Raw genomic sequence first — 27,039 nt, 5'->3', positions numbered from 1 at the left:
TCATGTTTATTTTGAAATCCTATGAGTGTGTTCTTCACTTAGGCAGAGATCATCAAACTTCCTGTTACGGACACTCCACAGACTCATATTGGATTACCCTATGTTAAAGTACCAAAGACGGTTCCTTCAGTATTTCTATTACTTTTACCCATTTACACGAACCCCTTGGATTGCAAATTCGTGCATACGAACTCGGACCACCCGGCCCCTGGCGTGTGCCGCCACTTAACCCTGTTGACCTCGGAAACAACCGAACGGATGACCACCGGGAGGTTGCGGTTTGCGGTTAACCACAAACCTAAATTGACTACCACAGGGTGGCCTCGTTCGTCGACTATTTTCCCCGTATCCAAACTCCCGAACGAGGACCACCTACACCCCGGCGTGTGTCCGTAATTAGAACGCTGAGGCTGTGGTTAACCGCAGGCTAATTGGTCCCTTCAGGGCGGTCGGCGTTCGGTTCCCGAAGGGTTGGGACAACCAGCCAGAGAGCGGTATTCGTGCAGCTGGCCATCCGTGTTTAGTTCCAGGAGTTTTGGGACCGATACCCGCTCGCCTATTCACAAGCGGAAAAGATGGCTGCCATCTCGTGTTTGGGACAATTAGACACGAAAAGACTTATATCGCAGAGACTAGCCATACCGTTCGTAAGGTCTGAGCGCTATTCGTCTTTCTGATGCGCTCAGACCCGAGCTATCTAACGAATGGTGGAATATCAGAGACATTGTGTAAATTGGTATAAATATATATTTTCTTCTGTTTTTACATGTTGGAAATGCACGTGGGATTCTGTGCACTTGGAGATAATTGCATTGCCATAACCGTTGGAATCATTATCTCCAAGTTGAGCGGGGACTATTTCAAATGATGCAGTGTATTGTCATTGGTCATCTGTATGTATTGTCCCTGTATCCCATCAGGTCCAGAGGGGGCTGTCCCTGGGCCTGGGCTTTTGCATAAATAATGCTAACCCCGTGCCATTAAAGCCAGTTTGTGTTTGACCTTCAAATCGCAGCCTCGACTCGTTTTGTGGGAACCAGGGTATCCTAGCTATACTAGAGCTAGTGGGATTGCTTTGTATTCACAGGACTCTGGTGGTCTGCCGACCGGAATAGCGCTTCTCTCTCTCCACACTCGGGAACCAGGACATCCAAGCGGTTCAGCCTTCAGCGAGACTGGGGGTAACCGTAACAATTGGTGGCAGCGGCGGGATCTTCCTGGAGTTCCTAGGAGAGATACAGAAAGGATGGAGAGCGCTTATGACAAGCTGAAACGCACCACGTTAAAGGATTTATTAGAAAGCAGAGGTGGGAACGCTAGCAACCGACCTAGGAGGGAGCTGATCGCAGAGCTGACAGAACTGGATCAAAGCCTGACCATGACAGAGACACCGCTGTCCGCTAGCGAGGAAAAGAACCGGATTGTTCGGGAGAGACTCTCCTGGTTCGGCCCGAACATGGAACTAATACAGCAAACCATGACACAGGTCGATGTAGAGATCCGAGAGGCCAGAGCACACGAGATGAGCTTAAATCCACCACAGCAAAACCCCGCTGCGGGGATGGCAAGGGACCCGGCAGAAAGGGCTGGGAAGCCAAAGCTTCCTCATGCAGCAATCCGACCGTTCCTAGAGAATGAGATGGGGATCGATTAATATTTGGCCGATTTTGAGAGGCAATGTGCGCTTCATCGGATACCCAGCGAGGATTGGCCCACTATCTTGTCGGGGAAACTATCAGGCCGAGCCCTAGATGCATTCCGCACCCTGTCTACCGAGGAAGTGACACATTATGACCGGGTTAAAGATACGCTACTACAAAGGTATGCAGTAACCCCCGATACGTATCGTAGGCAATTCAGGAACACGAAAAAGAAGCCGAACGATACGCATACCGAATGGGCTCATCGGATGAGCAGAGCAACCGATCACTGGATGAAAGGGTGCCGAGCCGTAACGGGTGAGGAAGTATTACAATTATTTATTTTAGAACATTTCTACAATGGGGTAGATCAACAATGCAAGGAATGGCTCCGTGGTCGTAGACCCACTACTCTCACGGAGGCAGCTACGCTGGCTGATGAACATTGTGACTCACGACTGCATGAAAGCAACAACTACCGACCAACAATTCGTACAGAAAACCGAGAAAATTACCGAACGCCGGCACGGCCGGACTTCAGGGCTCTCGTACCCGCAGGACCTACCAGACACCTGGGACCTCCAGGTGGCCATACTACCGAACACCCAAGACCAACCTGTTACCGGTGCAAACAACCGGGACACCTCATGGCAAGTTGCCCCCTCAACAACCACCATCAAAGCCCCCAGACTTATAATAATTCCACGGGATCATCTCGACCCACCCGGGCGCAATGTGTTAATCAGGAGGGTCCCATGGAAGAATAGCTGGGACCCCTCCACGAGGCTGACCCCGTATATGCTGCCTCCGACAACCGACAACATCACAGGCAAAAGCTATGGCTCGAGGGGCACTCCACTGAGGGACTTAGGGACACTGGAGCTACGATAACTTTGGTTCAGAGCCACTTGGTACCAGAGCACAAGCGCTCCGGACAAACCACGGCCGTTCGAGTGACTGGGGGGGGATGTAAACAAGATACCAACCGCCAAGGTCCATTTGGATTGGGGGGCGGGGAAAGGCACTGTGAACGTCGGGATTATGGATAATTTGCCAGCCGAAGTATTATTGGGCAACGATTTGGGACCGATGACATCTGCTTATGCCCCAGCCTATAACTCTGAGGCTCATCCGGTGACTACCCAAGCACAAGCCAGGAACCAGCCTGACTCTTCACCAGTGCGGGAACCACAGGTAAGACTCACCCCGACCTTGACTGCCCCACCAGACCCTATACCCTGGGATACTCCCGCCACCTTTGAGCATGGATCCAAAAATGACCCTACCTTGCAAAAGTATAGGGAAAAACCCGAATCTGGAGAGGGGGGACTAGATAACGAGACATTTAGATGGGAGAAAGGGAAACTGTACCGGTTAACCGAAAAGAAGGGACAACATAGACGACAATTAGTAGTCCCGTACAAATACCCACAGGAGATACTCCGGATAGGACATGATATTCCCTTAGCGGGGCATCTAGCCGTAACCCGCACTCTTCGCTGTATTACCCATACCTTCTTCTGGCCGGGGATTCACGTAGATGTGCGGACCCATTGCAGCACATGCGATGTGTGTCAATGCATCGGGAGGAGGGGAGACCACCCTAAGGCACATTTAATGAATATGCCCATTATAGAAGAGCCATTCAGCCAGGTTGCTATTGATTTGGTAGGGCCACTGGCTACCCCTAGTCCCTCCGGTAAACGGTATATTCTGACCGTAGTGGACTATGCTACCAGGTATCCTGAAGCAGTAGCTCTATCTAACATTCAGGCAGACACTGTCGCTAATGCATTAGTACAGGTATTCTCTCGGGTAGGGTTTCCCAAGGAAATCCTATCCGACAGAGGTACACAGTTTACTGCCGAATTAACTCAGCAGCTCTGGCATGTGTGCAAGGTTAAATCGCTTCTCAGCACCCCCTATCATCCTCAGACGAACGGGCTCTGTGAGAGGTTCAACGGAACCCTTAAACAGATGCTAAGAACCTTCGCTCAGGAATATAGGGATTGGGAACGTTTCCTACCGCATCTCCTATTCGCATACAGGGAGGTGCCCCAGGAAACGACAGGGTTTTCTCCCTTCGAACTGCTATATGGACGCCAGGTAAGGGGACCCATAAACCTGATCCGAGAGCACTGGGAGGGGGAGACCGAGAACGCCGGGGTCCCTATTGTACCATACGTGCTGGAACTAAGGGACCAAATGGAACAATTAGCCAGGTCGGTCCAGGCTAATCTCCAGTCGGCCCAACGGAGACAGAAAGTATGGTATGACCGGGGTGCCCGAGCCAGGAGCTTTACCATAGGACAGAAGATGCTGGTACTCAAGCCAGTTAAAGCAGACAAACTACAAGCTGCTTGGCAAGGGCCGTACCAGATAATAGAAAAGAAAGGGGACACTACCTATATCATAGCTAGTTGCCATAACGAAAACCTGTGAAAAACATTTCACATAAATATGCTTAAGGAGTATCTAGAGAAACCTGGGAATGTGATAGCCATCTGTATTCCCCCTCACGAGGACCCAGACAACCTTCCCATCCCAGACCTGCTAGAAAGGAATCCCCACTCCAACTTAGTGGCACAGGTCCAGATCGGAGACAGACTTAATGAGGAGGAGAGGAAGCAATTGAGCCAATTACTCCACATTAAAAGTACTACATTCTCCCAAGAACCCGGGAACACTCACCTCACCACCCATCAGGTAGACACTCCAGGACAGCAACCCCTACGACAAACCCCCTACCGAATTCCTGAAGAAAGGTTAGGGGTGATTGAGCCCTTTGACAGTCCCTGGGCATCTCCGGTGGTTCTAGTCCCTAAGAAAGACGGAACCACACGATTTTGCATAGATTATCGGAGGCTCAACGACAAAACGGTAACGGACGCTTATCCGATGCCCAGAGGTGATAAGCTACTTGATCGTATAGCCAGGGGAAAATATCTAACAACCATTGACCTCTGTAAAGGTTACTGGCAAATTCCCCTGGCTCAGGAAGCTATCCCTAAGTTGGCATTCATCACCCCGTTCGGTTTATACCACTTAAAGGTAATGCCGTTCGGGATGAAGAATGCCCCCGCTGCATTCCAGCGCTTGGTGGATAGACTCCTGAATGGCTTCCAGGAGTTTGCCTGTGTGGACATAGCGATCCACAGTGAGTCCTGGGAGGAACACTTAGTTCATGTTGAAATGGTCCTGGATCAGATTCGGGCCGCTGGCCTGACTCTGAAGCCAGAGAAATGCCATTTTGGAATGGCTGAGGTGCAGTACCTGGGTCACCGTGTGCGGTGCGGGAAACAAAGACCAGAGCCGGCTAAAATAGAAGCGGTCACCAACTGGCCCACCCCCACCACCAAGACCCAGGTACTAGCCTTTCTGGGCACTGCAGGATACTACAGGCGGTTCGTGCCCAACTGCAGCACCATAGCTAAGCCCCTGACGGACTTGACTAAGAAAAACCTTCCCCGACAGGTCCTGTGGTCTCCCCACTGTGAAACGGCTTTCCAAGCTCTCAAAACTGCTCTTGTGAATGCTCCTGTCTTGGCTGCCCCAGCCCCTAACAAACGTTTCATTGTCCACACAGACGCTTCCATGTTCGGGCTGGGGGCAGTCCTTAGCCAAGTAGGAGAAGATGGAGGGGAGCACCCGATTGCCTACATCAGCCAAAAGCTCATGCCACTCGAGGTCAGTTATGCCGCAGTGGAAAAGGAGTGTTTGGCCCTGGTGTGGGCATTAAAGAAACGGACTCCCTATCTATATGGACAAGAATTCACATTGGTGACCGATCATAACCCCCTGGTGTGGCTAAATAGAGTCTCTGGAGACAACGGCAGACTCTTACGTTGGAGCTTATCTTTACAGCCATTTAACTTCCCCATAACTTATCGACCCGGAAAACAGAACGGGAATGCGGACGGGTTGTCCAGACAAACAGATCTCAGTCCAGCATAACCCATCAGTCTGGACAGCCTTAGTCTGCCCCGACGAGGGGTCAGACGGTGTCTGCCAGAGTGTTCCACTAGGAGGGAGCACTGTTACGGACACTCCACAGACTCATATTGGATTACCCTATGTTAAAGTACCGAAGACGGTTCCTTCGGTATTTCTATAACTTTTACCCATTTACACAAATCCCTTGGATTGTAAATTCGTGCATACGAACTCGGACCACCCGGCCCCTGGCGTGTGCCGCCATTTAACCCTGTTGACCTCGGAAACAACCGAACGGAGGTTGCGGTTTGCGGTTAACCACAAACCTTAATTGACTACCTCAGGGTGGCCTCGTTCGTCGACTATTTTCCCCGTATCCAAACTCCCGAACGAGGACCACCTACACCCAGGCGTGTGTCCGTAATTAGAACGCTGAGGCTGCGGTTAACCGCAGGCTAATTGGTCCCTTCAGGGCGGTCGACATTCAGTTCCCGAAGGGTTGGGACAACCAGCCAGAGAGCGGTATTCGTGCAGCTGGCCATCCGTGTTTAGTTCCAGGAGTTTTGGGACCGATACCCGCTCGCCTATTCACAAGCGGAAAAGATGGCTGCCATCTCGTGTTTGGGACAATGAGACACGAAAAGACTTATATCGCAGAGACTAGCCATACCGTTCGTAAGGTCTGAGCGCTATTCGTCTATCTGGTGCACTCAGACCCGAGCTATCAGAGATATTGTGTAAATTGTTATAAATATATATTTTATTCTGTTTTTACATGTTGGAAATGCACGTGGGATTCTGTGCACTTGGAGATAATTGCATTGCCATAACCGTTGGAATCATTATCTCCAAGTTGGGCAGGGACTATTTCAAACGATGCAGTGTATTGTCATTGGTCATCTGTATGTATTGTCCCTGTATCCCATCAGGTCCAGAGGGGGCTGTCCCTGGACTTGGGCTTTTGCATAAATAACGCTAACCCTGTGCCATTAAAGCCAGTTCGTGTTTGACCTTCAAATCGCAGCCTCGACTCGTTTTGTGGGAACCAGGGTATCCTAGCTATACTAGAGCTAGTGGGATTGCTTTGTATTCACAGGACTCTGGTGGTCTGCCGACCGGAATAGCGCTTCTGTCAGGGATCTTACCTGGAGTGGGAGTCCGGCAGGCAGAGTTAAGGCACCCTTTGCAATTCGACCGAGGGGACTCAGGACAGAAATCCCCAAGGGTGTGACACAGTGCACTGGGGCTGAAATACCCAGTGCTTCCTGGAACGCAGTACAGACAAGGGAAATCCAGAAGAGTAGTCGGTAACAGAATCAGAAGTCAGGGCTGGCAGCAATCAGGCGAAAACAGTAGACGAGCAGGAGATCAAAACCAGGAGTCAGATAAACAGCAGTGAAACCAAACGGAACAGGAAACACGATCTGACAACGAGGACCAGACTTGCGAGGTTTAAATAGGGAGTCTCAAGCAATGATCATGGAACCAGGAACAGGTGTGCAAATCCCAGGCAAACAGGCTCAGGCTACAGGATACCAAGAACATCTAGAAGCAGTCAAAGATGCGTGGAGACCAATGTAAGGATCCTGACTGGGATGCACGCAACTCAGGTTCGATCCCAGCCAGAGCCAAATACACAATATTGTGTAAAACACAATGATGATCCTGACAGCTTCTCTCTCTCTCCACTCTCGGGAACCAGGACATCCAAGCGGTCCAGCCTTCAGCGAGCCTATGGGAAAGCATTGGGAGGCTACTGTGCATGTGTGGCAAAAAGCTGTGCAGCCAATCAGCATCTCCATGGGGAGCGTTCAGCGCCTGAATGCAGACCCATTCTAATACACTTCCCACAAATCAAATACACTGCCCCCTCCTCCCATTCTAATACAATGCCCACACATCCAATAAATTTCCCCAAATCCAATCTAATACACTGCCCCCTCCATGCTTGATGTAGATTCACAACACTTCCAACAGTATTCCAGGAGCAGTGGGGATAGAACATGCATATTCAATATATAAGCTGATAAGAATGGATGAACTAAGCACACTCATTTAGATAAGGATATATTCTCTAATACAGTCAAATATATCTTAATATATCTGGATACTAAGAGCACAGATGGCTAGTGTACAAGAAAATATCTGACTTTATCTACACAGGTGGGAAGATCTTCGTCCAATTTACATCTCCTACAGAAGGACTATTGAAGGCTGAGTTCTAACATATATAATCTAATAACTAATAATAAATTAGTAGTATCTATCCTGATTTATTCTGAGACTTCATAAAAGATTGGTGTACCACTAATATTACTTAGATACTTTTTTGTATGATGAATTACAGAGTAATCTGGGCAGACTAGATGGGCCGAATGGTTCTTATCTGCCGTCACATTCTATGTTTCTAGCTTAAAAAAAAACACATCATAGTTTGCTTCTAATAATCGTACTGAAAATATGTCAACGTTGAAAAAACAATATGGCGGCTTCCGTCAATAATTTTCTTTGACCCTCTCTGGTCTATGGGAGAGGTCAGGGAGCCTAAATACCCATTAGGTATTCTCAGCAAACAAAGCCTGTTCTGATAACTTGACCTATTCTATATATTTCATCCCTTATTTTTCTCCATTTGAAATTATAATAAAATCTTAAAGGATCATTGTACATTCAAAGGATAGACATAATTTGTATGTCTTGTTTATTTTTTTTAACTCTCCTGCTTTATCATACATTTCCATCCCAATGCGTATTTTTCGTAAGCCCTTCACTTGTTTCCTCATTTTCCTCTCCTTTTTAAATTTATCATTGTTTCGCCCCACATTTTCCTTCAATCATTTTTTTCTCCAAAAAAAGTGAGTCTGGAATTTTTTATCTGAAACCTTGCTTCTTCTTTTAACCTTTTGGTTTTCTCCTCACACATAGATAAGAGACTTAACGTTAATATTTAGTACGAGGTATCTGTGTGTATCGTTCCCGCTGAGATCTGTGATCTGCAGAAAATGATGCGTGAATTCACAGTAATAGGATCAGCAGAAACCTAGGATTATAGATCATATTCTTGCCAAAGCTGGAGATGCGTAGAAAATTGCATTGAAAAAAAAAGGAATAGGTCCATTTGTTAGAAGTTAGAAATACTGAGAATTGTAAGAATTCGTTATCATATGAACAACCTTTTTATAAACCACTGTTTGCAGATTTCATATTATCTATCAAAATGTTTAACTACATTGACTCCCTTACAAGCAATCACTATCCTGCTGTTTAATGTAAATTAATTGCACCAATTGTTTCATATAATCAGAGATGTATAATAAATAGTGATGTCCCGAACGGTTCGCTGGCGAATTGTTCCTGGCGAACATCGCATGTTCGCGTTCGCCACGGATGGCGAACATATGCGATGTTCGGTCCGCCCCCTACTTGTCATCATTGAGTAGTATCATTTGACCCTGTACCTCACAGTCAGCAGACACATTCCAGCCAACCAGCAGCAGACCCTCTCTCCTCCTAGACAGCATACAATTTAGATTAATTCTGAAGCTGCATTCTTTTTTTTGTGTGTGTTTATTATACATTATCCTCCATAGCCAGTAACCTGTGTTTATTATACATTATCCCCCCATAGCCAGTAACCTGTGTTTATTATACATTATCCCCCATAGCCAGTAACCTGTGTTTATTATACATTATCCCCCCATAGCCAGTAACCTGTGTTTATTATACAGTATCCCCCCATAGCCAGTAACCTGTGTTTATTATACAGTATCCCTCCCATAGTGTAATGCCTTAACTATGGTATCCTCTTACTTCCTGGTTCCACGGAGCCTAGCCACACCCCTTTATGACACGGTCTGCCTATTTAATCTGACTGCACCAGCCTATCAGGGCTGGATTATTGAACTACGTTCCTTACTCACAACCCGGCTACAACTTCGTTGTGAAAGCCTCTGCTACCAGACCGGACTGAAAGACTCTGCAAAGTTCCCTTCACCTCTCCTCATCCACGACTAAAGATTAAACACTCTTCATACGCCTCTGAGGAGATCTCGGGAACCAGTGTTCTATATGCCGGAAGCTAAGTAAAACCAATGTGATAAGAGTTGCATCTAAAAGCTGTTATTACCTGTCTCCAAAAGTCCTTCGGTAAAAACAATCCCGTTACAGCTAACTTCAACTCATACTTCATATCAGTTATCTGCATCTGTCTTGCTTCAGTTAAAGTATGGAACAGCTATTGTAATTACTTATCACCTAAACCGTTAACTCTACTAAGAGACTCCTTATTGATTCAGTGTCTGCAATTTACTATCGTTTACTCCTTAAAGCTACAGTGCCTGTAATTGTGGACTTCAGTTATCGTTTACTACTTAAAGCTACAGTGCCTGTAACTGTGGACTTCAGTTATCATTTACTACTTAAAGCTACAGTGCCTGTAATTGTGGACTTCAGTTATCGTTTACTACTTAAAGCTACAGTACCTGTAAATTGGAATTAAAGTCTTTACCTTTTACTTTCTTTAATAAATATTCAAACTATACGAAATCTGCAGTTGTGTTCCTTCATAACAAATGTTTAGACGTGACAGAATAATCCAGCCCTTGTAATGGATCCAGCAGATTTCGATTCTACTATAACTACGCTGAATCAAAGAGTTGATACACTAGCCCAAAGTGTGCAAGACCTGCAAGTTACTAATGAAAGACTTCTCACTTATATCAGAGATTTACAAACTCATACTCCTCATACTACTCTGCACTCGGCTAGTGATCCTGCTGTGTGTAACCCTGAAAAGTTCTATGGAGATCGTTCCAGATACAGGGAGTTCCTCAACTCTTGCAAACTTTTAATTGCTTTGAAACCTAGATCCTATCCTACAGAAAGAACTAAAGTTTGTTCGGTTATTTCCTTTCTAAGAGGTGAACCTATGTCATGGGCTCATTCCTTTCTGGAAAACGATGACCCCATTTTAGATTCACTGGATGAATTTTTTGAAGCCATGTCTCTTCTCTATGAAGATCCTAACAAACAAGCTACAGCTGATTTAACAATCAGAACACTACAGCAAAGAAATAGACCCGTTGAAGATTACATTGCTGAATTCAAAAGATGGGCTATAGAAACGCAATGGAATGACATCACATTGCGCAACCAATTTCGAATTGGTTTATCGGAAGCTGTAAAAGATGAATTATCTAGAACAGAACTCCCTACTAATTTGAACGCTCTAATTCGCCTATCAATCAGCATTGACAGAAGATTAAGAGAAAGAAATGCCGAAAAAGCCCTTTCACATTCAAAAGACCGCAAACCTTTCACTCCCTCAAAAGCTCCAGATAAGACTTCCATACCAAGTGAACCTATGGAAATAGGGGCTCCAAAGCCTCCTGACAACCCATCTGAACCAATCGAACCTATGGAAATAGGGATAATAAGAAGTCCCCTCACTCCTGAAGAGAAAAATCGAAGACGTCAATTAAACCTATGCATGTATTGTGCCTCTCAAGTTCATTTAGTCTCTGATTGTCCTTCATTGAAACGGATAAAAGGCAGAAGGCAGTCTCATGCCTCTTCCATCCTAAGTGTACTTCCCTCTACAGCAAATACTCAAATGTCCCCTATCGTTCTTGTATTACAGTGGGACAATAAAAGAATTATAACCAAGGCTGTTATCGATTCCGGTGCAAATGGAGTATTCATCGACTCAGCCTTTGTAACAAAGAATAAAATTCCTTGTGTTCGTAAAAGAACTTCTGTACCTGTTAAAGTGATTGACGGGTCCCTCATCTCATCGGGACCAATACTTCATGAATCCATCCCTCTAAAAGTAACCATCAATCATACTCATACGGAAAGTCTTATATTTGATGTCATCTCATCACCATTATTTCCTATTATATTAGGGATCAACTGGTTAAGGAACCACAACCCTCAAATCTCATGGTTTCCCTTCTCTCTTGCATTTGATTCTGATTATTGCAAGAAAACATGCTTGCAACGTATTCCAATTCTCCAGTCTACGAAAGAACCAGCTAAAACCTCATGTTGTTCTGACACCGAACTGGAGTCTCCTCCTTCTACAGTCATTGGAATCCTATCTTCTCTTATCGACGACGTTAAAGGTCTCAGTGAAGACGCTCTTGAACTTCCTAAATCAAGTAAATTATCCAAGAAAAACGGTCTCTACTATTTTAAAGACCGGATTTATGTACCTCCCTCTTTCAGAATTAAAGTACTTGAAATTATTCATGATTCTCCTCTGGCAGGTCATCCAGGTATGAAAAAGACCCTTGAATTGTCTAAAAGATACTATTGGTGGCCTCGTCAAGACCAAACTATTGAATCTTATGTCAATTCCTGTTCTGTATGCCAAAGATCCAAACATGTGTCCTTGCTAAAGCCTTATCATCCTGACCCTTTCCAAAGAAATGTCACTACTTCTCCTGATCCCATATTGGTCCAGGGTGAAGAAGAATACGAAATTCAAAGTATACTGGATTCAAGGATCCATCGTGGCTCCTTACAATACCTCATCAGATGGAAAGGATATGGTGTTGATGAAGATACATGGGAAAACTCCTCTGTTGTTCATGCTAATAAATTGATTTCCAAATTTCACAAGCATAACCCTTCTAAGCCAACTCAATAGCACCCAGAGGTTGCTCATTAGAGAGGGGGTACTGTAATGCCTTAACTATGGTATCCTCTTACTTCCTGGTTCCACAGAGCCTAGCCACACCCCTTTATGACACGGTCTGCCTATTTAATCTGACTGCACCAGCTGATCAGGGCTGGATTATTGAACTACGTTCCTTACTCACAACCCGGCTACAACTTCGTTGTGAAAGCCTCTGCTACCAGACCGGACTGAAAGACTCTGCAAAGTTCCCTTCACCTCTCCTCATCCACGACTAAAGATTAAACACTCTTCATACGCCTCTGAGGAGATCTCGGGAACCAGTGTTCTATATGCCGGAAGCTAAGTAAAACCAATGTGATAAGAGTTGCATCTAAAAGCTGTTATTACCTGTCTCCAAAAGTCCTTCGGTAAAAACAATCCCGTTACAGCTAACTTCAACTCATACTTCATATCAGTTATCTGCATCTGTCTTGCTTCAGTTAAAGTATGGAACAGCTATTGTAATTACTTATCACCTAAACCGTTAACTCTACTAAGAGACTCCTTATTGATTCAGTGTCTGCAATTTACTATCGTTTACTCCTTAAAGCTACAGTGCCTGTAATTGTGGACTTCAGTTATCATTTACTACTTAAAGCTACAGTGCCTGTAACTGTGGACTTCAGTTATCATTTACTACTTAAAGCTACAGTGCCTGTAATTGTGGACTTCAGTTATCGTTTACTACTTAAAGCTACAGTACCTGTAAATTGGAATTAAAGTCTTTACCTTTTACTTTCTTTAATAAATATTCAAACTATACGAAATCTGCAGTTGTGTTCCTTCATAACAAATGTTTAGACGTGACACATAGCCAGTAACCTGTGTTTATTATACATTATCCTCCCATAGCCAGTAACCTGTGTTTATTATACATTATCCCCCCATAGCCAGTAACCTGTGTTTATTATACATTATCCTCCCATAGCCAGTAACCTCTGTTTATTATACATTATCCTCCCCATAGCCAGTAACCTGTGTTTATTATACATTATCCTCCCATAGCCAGTAACCTGTGTTTATTATACATTATTCCCCCCATAGCCAGTAACCTGTGTTTATTATACATTATACCCCCATAGCCAGTAACCTGTGTTTATTATACAGTATCCTCCCCATAGCCAGTAACCTGTGTTTATTATACATTATCCCCCCATAGCCAGTAACCTGTGTTTATTATACATTATCCTCCCATAGCCAGTAACCTGTGTTTATTATACATTATCCCTCCCATATCCAGTAACCTGTGTTTATTATACATTATCCCCCATAGCCAGTAACCTGTGTTTATTATACATTATCCCCCCATAGCCAGTAACCTGTGTTTATTATACATTATCCTCCCATAGCCAGTAACCTCTGTTTATTATACATTATCCTCCCCATAGCCAGTAACCTGTGTTTATTATACATTATCCTCCCATAGCCAGTAACCTGTGTTTATTATACATTATTCCCCCCATAGCCAGTAACCTGTGTTTATTATACATTATACCCCCATAGCCAGTAACCTGTGTTTATTATACATTATCCTCCCATAGCCAGTAACCTGTGTTTATTATACATTATCCCCCATAGCCAGTAACCTGTGTTTATTATACATTATCCCCCATAGTCATTTATCATTGGACCTAGGCAGCATGATGTCTTAGGCCGGCCCAGAGAGTGAGTGAATAATATAATATATATGTTCAGAAACATATTAGTAATATATGTAAATAGGGTTCATGCAAAGAGGGTGAAAAGGTATTAAAGAAAAACACACTCATTGCATCAAATTTACAAAGCCAAACTTTTAAAAGCTTTTAAAAGCTTTCCTCATTTATTTCTCAGGATGAGGAATATATCGGTTGTAGACTGAGGATTTCCATCTGCCCAATCTTTTAATAATATGCAATGGAGTGTCAGTGTTGAAGGAGACCGAAGCTGCCCCTATTCTAAATGAAAGACCCTAGACATGGATACAACCCAATCTTAGGAGTAGTGTTCTGATGTAGAAGATACATTTAGCCGTAGTCAGAGGGATTCAGTGAGAGTACTGGTGAAATGTGTGTGGCATGACTGAGTGTGGGTAAGTAAGAGTCAAGTATTTTAACTGGGCACTAGTTCTAGGTGGGATAAAGTGGTATAGCGGATGGATGAGTAGTTTGGTTCGTTTTAGAGGTTTGTAGAGAAAGTATATAGTGATCATGATTTTTAGCGATATCCAATATTTTTAAGGTGGTCTCAAACAAACATAAAATGCTATATAAAATTTGTGGGAATATCGAATAGTCGTATACAGTAAATCAGAGAGGGCTCAGAATATCGAACCATCGATCGGTATCCAACCTTGTGCAAATGGGGAGTTTGCGGTTGTGCAAATGGACTGTTTGCGGTTGTTTGCGGTGCGTTAAACGGGGAGTTTGGTCTGTCACTGTGAAGCGGGCGTAACCCTTACACTACCTGATCGATACAACATCATACCTGATGTTTTAAAGCACGTTATTCCAAACAATTTAGGAATGTTAGGTGATTTATGCCCTTTATGGATTAAAACCAGACTCTGCATCAACTATGTAATTTTCCATGGGAGTTTTGCCATGGATCCCCCTCCGGCATGCCACAGTCCAGGTGTTAGTCCCCTTGAAACAACTTTTCCATCACTATTGTGGCCAGAAAGAGTCCCTGTGGGTTTTAAAAATTCGCCTGCCTATTGAAGTCTATGGCGGTTCGCCCGGTTCGCCCGTTCGCGAACATTTGCGGAAGTTTGCGTTCGCCGTTTGCGAACGGAAAATTTTATGTTCGCGACATCACTAATAATAAACCATTAGGGTCCTTGGAAAAACATTTACAAAGGGTTTGGTCTGCGATATAAAAAAATATTAAAGGATCACTATAGTGTCAGGAAAACAAACCCATTTTCCTGACACTATATAATCCTAAGGGTCCCCCCACCTCAGTGCCCCCCTCCCTTGGCGCTGAAGGGGTTAAAACCCCTTCAGCAGCTTACCTTAATCCAGCGCCGGGCTCCCTCGGCGGTGGTGACCTCTCCTCCCCCACTGACGTCAGCTCCCTAGTGGGGCCGAATGTGCATGTGCGTCAAGAGCCATGTGCGCATTCAAACAGTCTATAGGAAAGCATTTCTCAATGCTTTCCTATGGACGTTTTGTACGCTGGATGCGATTTTCGCATCCAGCTTCGCAGAAGCGCCTCTAGCGGCTGTCAGGAAGACCGCCAATAGAGGTTGGATTAACGCTGCTATGTATACATAGCAGTTTCTCTGAAACTGCTATGTTTACATCTGAAGGGTTAAAACCTGGGGGACCTGGCACCCTGACCACTTCATTGAGCTGAAGTGGTCTGGGTGACTATAGTGTCCCTTTAAGGTTTATTAACTGAACACCAAACTGTGAATTAAAAAAATATTTCAAACATTTAGGCTTAGAAAGCCAAGCTTTAATTTTAGCCGAAATGTTTCAAACATTTTGCAATTTGCGTTTCAATTCATTATAATTTGATGTTTAAAGGAAAACTACAGCATTAGCAATACAAATGTGTGTTTCTAACACTAAAGTTTTTAACTGAGGACTTGAAAAGCGAGATTTACTTACGTTTGAGCTTACCTTTTTACTTACCTTTAAGCCGGACCTCATGATGCTGCTCTGCCTCTTTGGCTGAGATAAGTGTAGATGATCCCTTATAGGGAAACATTGGGAGGCTAGTGAGCATGCGTGGCAATGCGCTGCTTTGTACCAATCATATAGTCTCTATGAGTTTAACTAAGCTATGGGGTTGGAAGTGCCTTTAGTGGCTGTCAGTGAGACAGCTACTAGAGACATGTTAACCCTTTAATGTAAACTTTGCCAACAGCTCTGGTAGACATTCCTGCAGTCAGCATGCCAATTGCACGCTCCCTCAAAACTTGCGACATCTGTGGCATTGTGCTGTGTGATAAAACTGCACATTTTAGAGAGGCCTTTTATTGTGGCCAGCCCAAGGCGCACCTGTGCAATAATCATGCTGCTTAAATCAGCATCTTGATATGCCACACCTGTGAGGTGGATGGATTATCTCGGCAAAGGGGAAGTGCTCACTAACACAGATTTGGACAGATTTGTGAACAATATTTGAGAGAAATAGGCCTTTTGTGTACATAGAAAAAGTCTTAGATCTTTGAGTTCAGCTCATGAAAAATGGGGGCAAAAACATATAATAATTTTCTTCAGTGTATATATTCACTGACAGTTAAACCTCTTGCTGACTTAAGGCTTAAATAAACTGATTTACATTTATTTTATCACCAACCCACCAATCTGAGAGCAGAATGCCTGTTGTCATGCTTCCTTTTATGCTCCTAGTGACCTATATTTTTTTAGCCTATAATGTAGACACTCCCTGGGGGAGCATTAATATACGGACTCGGCAGGTGCTCAGAGGAGCTCATTAAAGTATTCATGTTTATATGGAGCACGCCACATTCCCAGTTCGGTGCTTCTATATTCCCAGCACTGTGCTGCTGTAACTAAGCACTACTGAAATTGCTTGTAAGTGCTGCGCTGAATGTGAAGAAGTCTGCAGAATATAGCCGTGATAACAGAAATTGGTTTAATTAGAATTTTAGCACCCTGCCCCCATACCTACTAGATTCCCCATTGATTTGGGGGGGGAGAGAGGGGGTTGTTAGTGCACAATAAAATAAATCGGAGGGACAATGACTGGAAACTGCATTTCCTTTAGTTTTACCTTACTTTTGTCTACCTACATGACATCTCTTCTGTCTTGGCATTCTAGAATTATTTGCCTTTTTTTAATAAATATATATATATATATTTCCTTTTCTGCACTTTCTACCACCTCCATACCTCCATTAAGTCTTTGCTGCAAGGCTATGGACTATGTCTGCCCCTATCCCAGCTGCAGTTGAACCACAATCAGAATTGTGCAAGTTATAGCGTAGCAACAGGATCTTAACATGTATAGCTTGGAGGAAAGACGAGTCAGGGGGGATATGATAGAAACATTTAAATACATAAAGGGAATCAACACAGTAAAGGAGGAGACTATATTTAAAATAAGAAAAACTACCACAACAAGAGGACATAGTCTTAAATTAGAGGGACAAAGGTTTAAAAATAATATCAGGAAGTATTACTTTACTGAGAGGGTAGTGGATACATGGAATAGCCTTCCAGCTGAAGTGGTAGAGGTTAACACAGTGAAGGAGTTTAAGCATGCGTGGGATAGACATAAGGCTATCCTAACTATAAGATAAGGCCAGGGACTAATGAAAGTATTTAGAAAATTGGGCAGACTAGATGGGCCGAATGGTTCTTATCTGCCGTCACATTCTATGTTTCTATGTAACAGCCGGAGGACAATTTGACACACAATGCCTTCTAGTCCTGTTCTCTCTTACGCTTCATTCCCCATATCTCCTGGGCCATTGTCTTCAACACCCTTTTCAGTTTACTTTATAGCTAGACTGAGACTCTTTCTTTTCTACTTCCTGGCCTTTCTGCCTCCTTCTTCGATCCATGTTATCAATTGTACAATTTCTCCTCTCTACCGCCACAAAGGTTTGATTACTAACGTAATGGGTAAGTGAGTAAGGCAATTTGCAAACTGTAGGACAACGTAGCTGAGATTTACAAATGTCTAAATGTTGACGTCTTGTTTCTGGTTTACCATAAATCACTGCTTAGTACATACATCCCCATGTTTGTCTTCTTCTTTACCGATCTCTGTCTATTCTCTTCCTCTTGCTTCCTTTTCTGTGTTGCTTCCCTCTCTCTCTTTCAGTGACACTCTTCTCCCTCTCTCATTTTCTCTGTTACTCACATACTGTTCTGTTATTCTCTGGGGCTCTCTCCGTACATCTTTTCAGTTCCCTTTGGGGTTCACTGTCTAATATTTCAAGTTATTTTTAAAGATTGTTTTTTCTTTAAAGATTTCCTAAATCCAGTCAAATTTCTGTATATATACCAAGGTCTTCTAGCCTGAACACCATGGGGACCGCTGATTGCAGTGGTGTGACAGCTGCTACCAACACCAAACTGCTTCACTCACAAGCCTGAAGCAAATAATATGATTTGTATGGCAGTCATACATACAACACCACAGCATGAAGCAGTGATATGTAAAATTGTCCCACAGAATCATGGCAGCCTTGCAAGTTTAGCTACGGGAAACTTCAGGACTGGGGGAGTGGTGTATCCTGGTTTTGTGCTGCCCTAGGCATGACAAAACTCAGGAACCCCCCCCCCCTCCCCCCCCCCGCCTTCTAAAAACACATACTTTCTCACTGACAGATACATATACACTCCGTGTCAGACACACACATTCACTGACTAACACACATACGCTAGCTAACAGACATACACACTCACTGACAGACACACATACACACTCACGAACAGACACACACACACACACACACACACTCTCACTAACAGACACACACACTCACTAACAGACACATACAGTCACTAACAGACACACACTCACTAACAGACACGCATGTACTCTCACTAACAGTCATGCATACATGCTCACTAACAGACACACATACTAACACACTCACTAACAGACACACACACTAACAGACACACACATAGTAACACACTCACTAACAGACATACACTCTCACGCACAGACACGCATACACACTCACTAATAGACATACATACACACTAACAGATACACACACTAACATACTCACTAACAGTCACATCTCAGTGTAGAGAGGAAACCAGAGATCCATGCCTCTGTCAACAGAGACCCACACTTTTATTGTTAGTTCTATGTTCTTAAGAAACTTTATTTTAACAAAGTAAGTGTTTGACCAGAGGGCAAAATACTACATTCAGACTGAATTACAGAGTTTCTCAGAGAAAAACTGTAGTCCCCCGCCTCTTGCCTTTCTATGACATAATAAATCTTCTGTGCTAATGATATTTCCAAGTTGTTGAATCCAGTCACCAAAGGGCTTCTACTGCAGCAATTTAAATCGACCCCCAAAAAATACGTATTTCACAAAAATAAAAAAAACTTTATGATACTCACATTGCCTGATTTGGAATTTCACTTAAATTCCAGCACAGTTAAAATATATCATAAGACAAAGTAGGGATTACTTTGTTTTATGCATATTCCCTATTCTGGACAACATTTGACAAAAAGTGATCAAGTTTTGTCATATCCTCAAGCCATCACTAGTGGCTATGAGGGAAAAGGCATTGTCTATGACAGCTTTGGCGGTCTCACAGAATACTCCGTAGACATGTTGTACTCTTCTGCGTGCACAAGAGTACAGCATTGACGTGGGCTCCTGGCAGATGAAGCACCAGGAGGACCCACCAGAAGAAGATGGCAGTGACAGTGAGCGACCTTTCCAGGTAAGTAAAAACAACCTTTTCCCTGCACCCTGGGCCACCGCACTGCAAGCGGCGATGTCACCATTGGGGGTCTTTGAAAAATATGTGAAGACCATATATCGTGACAGAGCAACCTTAAGATTTACTCACAATACATGTATCTATATGGCCTTACTCTCCCTGAACACAGTAATGACCTTGGGAACATGACCATGGAAAAATGCACTTAAAATCCTTTTTCTTTAACCCTTTTCAGGTCATGGTCTCGCTCTTTTTTTATCTATTCCTCCTTTAATGTGCTTTATTTCACTCAGGTAGCTGATAGGCTTTAACTGGGAAATTACATTAACTGGGCTCCTATGGACCATCCAGATAATGTCATGTCTACTGCACAAATTTAAGGAGATAGAGCAATGTGCAAATGGACATGGTGACACTAAAATTACCCATTTTTGTATTTTTTTACAAATACATTTCATGCATTGTAACGTGTGCATATATTTTTGTTTAGTGTGCATTTTGTATTCATAGGTCGGATTTGCTTATACGCCACCAGCATGGTTCTGCTTCTCGTAATGCACGCTCACATTTCAAGCTCCTCTACCTTGTGGAATGAAGCACAAATCACACAAACCATCACGGTACATTATCAGGATAATGACAGGTTGACATCTTACTCAATGCAAGAAGGAAATATACCTTGCCGTCAGTGGGAAACTGAGGGTTCAAAAGTCACTTGCTTTACAGAGATATAATGAAAGCAACACACAAAATATAAAAATAAATGAAAAAAATTTGAGAAAAAGTAGGCTGTTGTAGATATATGTCCTTAAAAGAACTCCCTAGTCATCAATACAACTTGCGATTGATAATTCTATGATTGCCAAGTCTACTGGCCAACTCATTCCAGTCTATCTGTATGTCTATCTATCTATCTATCTCTCTAATCTTTTAGAAATAGCTGATCAATTTGCATAGAAATTAACTCTCACCATCTTAGTTTTGTCCATAGCTGATAATATGGTAATGTTGAGTGTCTGCAAGGCTGTGAGCACATTCCTGTATTCACCCAGATATTCTGAGAAATATTCTGAAATAAAAAATAGGTAAGATAAAGATAAATCAATAAACTTTACATTTACAGTAATTCTCCGAACAGTTACAGTTAGAGTCTACGGAATACTTGTAAAGGTAATGAAAGACACTTAAGATATCTTTTTGTGGGTAGCTACGTAGTTCAATTATTTTAAATGTTGACTATGCAGCAGTTTTGGTTTCCATGGCAATAACTCTACCTTTGGAATGTTAGTCCAGAATTACTCAATAATGGTCAATATAAACAAGAAACATCTTTTAGCAGAGTCTGGATTTGTTTAAATGGTCAAGGATAAAATTTATAATTCCCTCATATTTCAAGGACCACCTCCTATGTAAACAAAATGCCAAACTGGCTGTATTAAGGCCATTCACGCACTATAAAAGCAATGCATATTTATAGTGCACCATGCGGAGTTAAGGTGAAGTAACATAGAAACATAGAAACATAGAATGTGACGGCAGATAAGAACCATTCGGCCCATCTAGTCTGCCCAATTTTCTAAATACTTTCATTAGTCCCTGGCCTTATCTTATAGTTAGGATAGCCTTATGCCTATCCCACGCATGCTTAAACTCCTTTACTGTGTTAACCTCTACCACTTCAGCTGGAAGGCTATTCCATGCCTCCACTACTACTAAGTCTGGTGCAATTTGGGGATTTCAGGGAAATTGCGAGTTAGTTGGCCACAGACAAGCACTTTTATCTGTATTGGCAGCTTTATTAACAGATTAATTTTCTATATTGTGGATTCCTGGAATGGAACCTAATACAATGTTAAGACAAGTTATCACCTGCCATATATTAAAGTGGCACTATAACTACCAGAACAACTACCTGTAGTTCTTCTGGTATCTACTGCTTGTCCCTTCAGGATTTTTAATGTAATGGATCGTAGCTTCAAGAAAACCCATGTGGCGCTTCAAAAAAGGTGAGTAAATCACCTTTTTAACAGGGGGTAAGTGAGGCTTGGAACCTAAACGACCATTTTTTTTTGTAAATTCTTTATTTTTGGAATTTATTTAGAAGGTTTTGTTGCTTGGGGTGGGGGGTACAGAAAAGAAAACGGATGTAACAATTTGTGGAACAGTTTTCACAAAACATGTATAGGCTTTGATGTCATTCAAACAATCCAAACGTGCATATACGTTGTTCGTCGATAGTGTCTGAATACATTGTTAGCAAGTAAACATTTACTGCCTTTTTATCGACTTCTGGTATTGTTTAGTCTTGGGTTTGGGGAGGGGTACAGACATAAGAGGGTTGGGGGATAGGGTGCCCTATCGTATACTTTTTTTTATAAATTCTTTATTTAAGGCTTTTGAACATATTTAAGTATGAGCAGGGAATACAGAAAAGAAAGGAAGGGGGTATTACAAGATGGGGAGAGTACAATTCATCTTTTGGTTAAGGACACTGGTCCTTTGCGTTGGGACCTTGCGTTTGCCACTCAGTGCCCTTAGCTGTAGGTAGGCTGTCCGTGAGTTTTTGGAGAAATCAAGGGACTGAGGTTATGTTTCGTCTTGTGGCATCTCTGGTAGTTGCGTGTAGGGGCCTTATTTGTAGTGCCAGTCTTCTGTGTGGCCGAGGTGGTTGTCACTGGTTAGTTTGCTAGTGTAGTTGGTGTGGGGTTGTAGTGTCGTCTCTCCTTTCTATCTGGGAACGTCGTGGGTTGTCTCGGTTGTGTGTGGGGTGTGTTCTTGTGTGTCTGGTTTCCTATCGCGCCCTGGCGCACCCCCGTGTTCCGGCCAGCCAGGCCCACCCGCAGGATTCATAGGGTTGTTGGGAGGTGAGGGGGGGGTTGGGCGAGGGGGGGATGGGCGGGGTGGTGGGTGGGGGGTTGGTGTGTGGTGAAGGGTGTGAGGGGGGGTGGGGATCTTACGTGGGGGTGCTTGTGTAGGTGTGTCTCTCTGTGCCGCTGTGTAGGGTTGTTCCCGCTCGGTGTAACTCTCTGTTGCTGTCGTGCTCGTGTAGTTTGTGTTGGGGTGGAGGTATGTGGTATGACTTCTATGATGTTGGGGAGGGGGAGTTTTGGGGTGTCTCGTGATGACTCGTGTTCCGAGCTTTGTCCTGATTAGTGGGACGCTTGTTTCATGGGGTGTTCACGTCAAGTCTTGGGTAGTTAGTGTCCCAGAGGTCCAAGGTCCTGTGAAATTATTTGTATGTGTCGTGTATCTGTGCTGTCAATTCATCCAGTTCTCTTTTCTCGTTGATTTTGCGTATGATGGTGGAGAGTTTGGGGAATGCGTTGGTCTGCCCAAAGTTCTGCTATTGCGCGTCTTGCTGCTAATGTTATGCGGGCCGCTTGTTTATTCTCGTTCCTTGTGAGGGATTCCATGGGCTTGTTCAGGAGCATGGTCCAAGGTTGTGCTTTGAGTGGTTTGTTGATGATGTGTTCTATGATTCTTAGTACCTCTTCCCAGAGTGGTTTGAGTTTGGGGCATTGCCACCAACAGTGAATGTAAGACCCGGATTCTCCGCATAGTTTCCCAGCATTGGTTGTTGCGCAATTTCCCCGTTTTGTAGAGTTGGTGTCATGTACCAGTGGAATAGGGTTTTATATGCTTGCTCTTTATATGTGACACATACCGTCAGCGTGTTTGTGGCTCCCCAGATGTCTGCCCAGTCTCCTGGGTCCTCCGGTGGTCCGAGGTCGCGTTCCCATGCCGTTATGTAGGTTAGGTTGATCTGTGAGGTATGGGTTGTTAGGGTAATATATATGTTGGAGATTTGTCCCGGTTGTATTGATGCGTCGAAACACTGCCGCTCGAATGGTGCAGGCGGGGCCGTTCCCGCTTGTTTGATCATGGATTGTTGTGCCAGATCTCTCAGTTGGAAGTATCTGAAGTAGTCCGCGGTGGTTAGCGTCTCAGCATTCGGGAGGTCCGCATATGCTATTACTTCTCCTTGGTGGTAAAGGTGTAGTAATCTGGAGATATCCCTTTGGTCAAAGGAGTGGAAGTGCTTCGCTGTTAGTCCCGGTGGGAAGAGTTTGTTCCGGTAGATTGGGGTGACCAGTGATAGGAGCGAGGACAGATCATATTTGGGATTGAGTTTGTCCCATAGGGCCAGCATGTGGGTGATTGCGGGCGAAGTGGGTGGTGGTAGTGGTCTTTGTGTCGGGGGCATCCATAGGTAGGACGATGGTAGTTCCCAGCCCAGGATGTCATGTTCCAGGTCCACCCATCTTTTTTTCGCCGGTGGCACGTGCCATTGTTGTAGGTGTGCCAGTTGTGCTACATGGTAGTAGTGTTGGAAATTGGGGACACATACATTATGTTTGGACACATACATCGTTGCTCTGCGTATCCTGTTTTTTTTGTGTTTCCATATGAAGTTGTCGACGGCGGCTTGTAGTTGTTTGAAGTCTGTCTTGCGTATTGGTAGTGGTAGAGTCTGGAATAGATATTGGAACCTAGGGAGTAGGTTCATCTTGATCGTGGTGATCCTCCCCAGCCAGGAGACTCCCAGTTCTTCCCATCTCTGGAGGTCGGCCAGGGCCGTTGTCAGGAGCGGCTTGTAATTGAGTTCGTAGAGGTCCGTGAGTTTTGGGGATAGCCTGATTCCCAGGTATGTTAGAGATGTGGTTCTGATTTGGAAGGGGAAGAAGTTGCAAAGTCGTGTGATCTGTTGCTGGTCCATAGCCATCGGCATGAGTACGGATTTTGCCAGGTTGATCCTATATCCTGAGAGGCACGCGTAGTCGTTGATCAGTGTTAGCATAGTGTGGAGAGATTGTACGGGGTCCGCTAGGGTCAGCAGGACATCGTCCGCGCATGCCGCTACCTTATAGGTTTCTCGCCGGATTCGGACCCCCTGGATGTCTGGGTGGCGGCATATTGCCTGTAGTAGTGGTTATTGCAAAAAGCAGGGGCGAGAGGGGGCAGCCCTGTTTAGTTCCGTTTGCTATAGGAGTGTTTGGGCTTCTAGGTTGTCCTGGGTTTAGGTGGTCCTTTCCTGGTTTCGGCAGCAGGCAAACGTCTGCCATAAGCATTTCTGGTGGGAATGGTTGTCCCTCTGGGAGTGAATTGAAGGTTTTGCAGAGGTGTGGGATGAGGTGTGCCTGAAAGGTTTTATAATAGAGGGCTGTGAAGCCATCTGGTCCCGAGCTCTTCAGTGGTTTCAGTGTTTTGAGCACCTGAGCCAGTTCCTCAGTTTCCATGGGTGCCGCTAAGATGTCCTTGGCCTTGGAGGGGAGGGGTTCTAGGAAGGCAGATATTCGTGCCTGGGAGTTGTCCGACTTGGAGGGTGGTGGTGTGGAGTGGTTATAGAGTTCAGTGTAGTAATGTAGAAATTCTTGGGCAATTTGTTCTGGCTGATTGGTAACTTAATTTTGGAAAAAAATGTTGGCTTCCTGTCGTTTTTTTAGGCAGTTTGCCAGTAGAGAGTCTGCCTTGTTACCCTTCTCATAAAATTGTTGTTTAGTCCCCATGAGATTTCTTGCCACGTCTGTCACTGAGATAGTTTTTATGAGGTCTCATATGTCCGATAGTTGTGTGAGGAGTTCATCGTTGGTGTCCGTTTGTGGAGTGCCTCTAGTCTGGCCAACTCCGCCAGCGCTTCCGTTAGGGATTGTAGACGGCGTTGTTTGAGGGCAGTCGCTATGGCTATGAGGTTGACCCTGATGGTTGCTTTATTATTATTATTATTATTAATATTATTTTATTATTTATATAGCGCCAACAAATTCCGTAGCGCTGTACAGTGGATGGACTAACAGACACATAATTGAGATCAGACCACTGGACGTACAGGAACAGAGGGGGTTGAGGGCCCTGCTCAATGAGCTTACATGCTAGAGGGAGTGGGGTATAGTGACACAAACGGGTTAAAGTAGGGGAATTAAATAGTTTGTTAGAGAAGGGTTTATTGAGTGCTTGGTAGGTCATTTTTGACAGTTGCAGGAAAGGAGTCATGGGGTGGGGGATGAGAAGCCTGCTGACAGTTTAATTGATACGCTTTAACGAAGAAGTGAGTTTTCAAAGATTTTTTGAAGGAGTGGAGGCTGGGTGAAAGTCTGATTGAGGAGGGAAGGGAGTTCGACAGAATAGGTGCAGCCCTAGAGAAGTCTTGAAGGCGAGCGTCAGAGGTGGGGATCCGGGCAGAGGATAGGCGTAGGTCTTGGGATGAGCGCAGGGGTCTCGACGGGACATACTTGTGTATGAGGGAGGATAGGTATGTTGGAGCAGCATTATGTAGGGATTTGTAAGCAAGTGACAGAATTTTGAATTGGGCCCTATATCTAACTGGAAGCCAATGCAGGGACTGACCGAGCGTGGAGGCGTGGGAGGTGCGACCGGACAGGAAAATAAGCCTCGCAGCCGCGTTCATTACAGATTGCAGCGGTGCAAGCTGGGAACATGTAAGACCGGTCAGAAGGGGATTGCAGTAGTCGAGGCGAGAGAGAACAACAGCATGAACCAATATCTTAGCCGCGTCCGGCGTTAGATATGGGCGGATGCGCGCTATGTTCTTGAGTTGGAAGCGACAGGATTTGACTATCGATTGGACATGGGGAGTAAAAGAGAGGTCAGAATCGAAAAGAACCCCTAGGCAGCGAGCCTGCGAGGTAGAGGTGATAGTAGCGCCGTTGACTTGGATGGAGACAACAGGAGTAGCAGCACTTGAGGGAGGAAAAACTAGAAGTTCTGTTTTGGACAGGTTGAGTTTAAGGAAGTGAGCAGCCATCCAGTTGGAAATAGCAGAGAGGCAGTCAGAAACACGAGTCAAGGTGGGCGGAGAGAGATCAGGGGAGGACAGGTAGATTTGCGTGTCATCTGCATATAAATGATATTTATGGGCGGCCCAGATCATTGCCGGGGCGACGTCGGTAGTGGTGTTGGTGTCGAAGTAGTCGCGGATGTTGTCCGTCAGTGTTCGGACGGTGGCGTGGTCCTTCAGGATCCACGGATTGAGGTGCCATCTCCATGGGCGTATTAGTTTGGGTATTTGAATGGTCATGCTGATCTCAGTGTGGTCCGACCATGCTATGCTACCAATCTGTGTGTGTGTGGTCCAGGGTTGTACCACGTGAGAGATGAGGAATCGGTCGATTCTAGAGTATGAGCGGTGTGTGTGGGAATAAAAGGTACTAAACGACCATTTTAAACCTATAGTGTGAGGAATACAGTTTTTTATTCCTGACACTATAGTGTTCCTTTAAGTAAAGGACTTACTTATATATATAAGTATTGTACATATATTTTTTCTTTTTTTATGTATCATTAGATGATGAGTTAATTGTAATAATAAATGCTGACAATAACAATAAGTCAAACATGTAGGAACACATGTTATAATCAAAAGTGGATACACCACCTGCTATAACAATTCATA

At 44.3% G+C, this 27,039-nt stretch overlaps 1 protein-coding gene across 1 annotated transcript in view; it reads right to left on the bottom strand.

Moving 5' to 3' along the window:
* NECAB3 (N-terminal EF-hand calcium binding protein 3) overlaps positions 1 to 27,039 on the bottom strand; it is a 177,731-nt gene that overhangs the window by 82,128 nt on the left and 68,564 nt on the right. The window contains exon 5 of the mRNA XM_063455733.1: positions 20,600 to 20,697. Within this exon, the coding sequence (XP_063311803.1) occupies positions 20,600 to 20,697 (98 nt within the window). The remainder of the gene's footprint in view (positions 1 to 20,599; positions 20,698 to 27,039) is intronic.

The sequence above is a fragment of the Pelobates fuscus genome, chromosome 5 (genome assembly GCF_036172605.1).
Source record: "Pelobates fuscus isolate aPelFus1 chromosome 5, aPelFus1.pri, whole genome shotgun sequence".
Taxonomy (NCBI): domain Eukaryota; kingdom Metazoa; phylum Chordata; class Amphibia; order Anura; family Pelobatidae; genus Pelobates; species Pelobates fuscus.
This window is presented reverse-complemented; position numbering and strand designations above follow the sequence as displayed.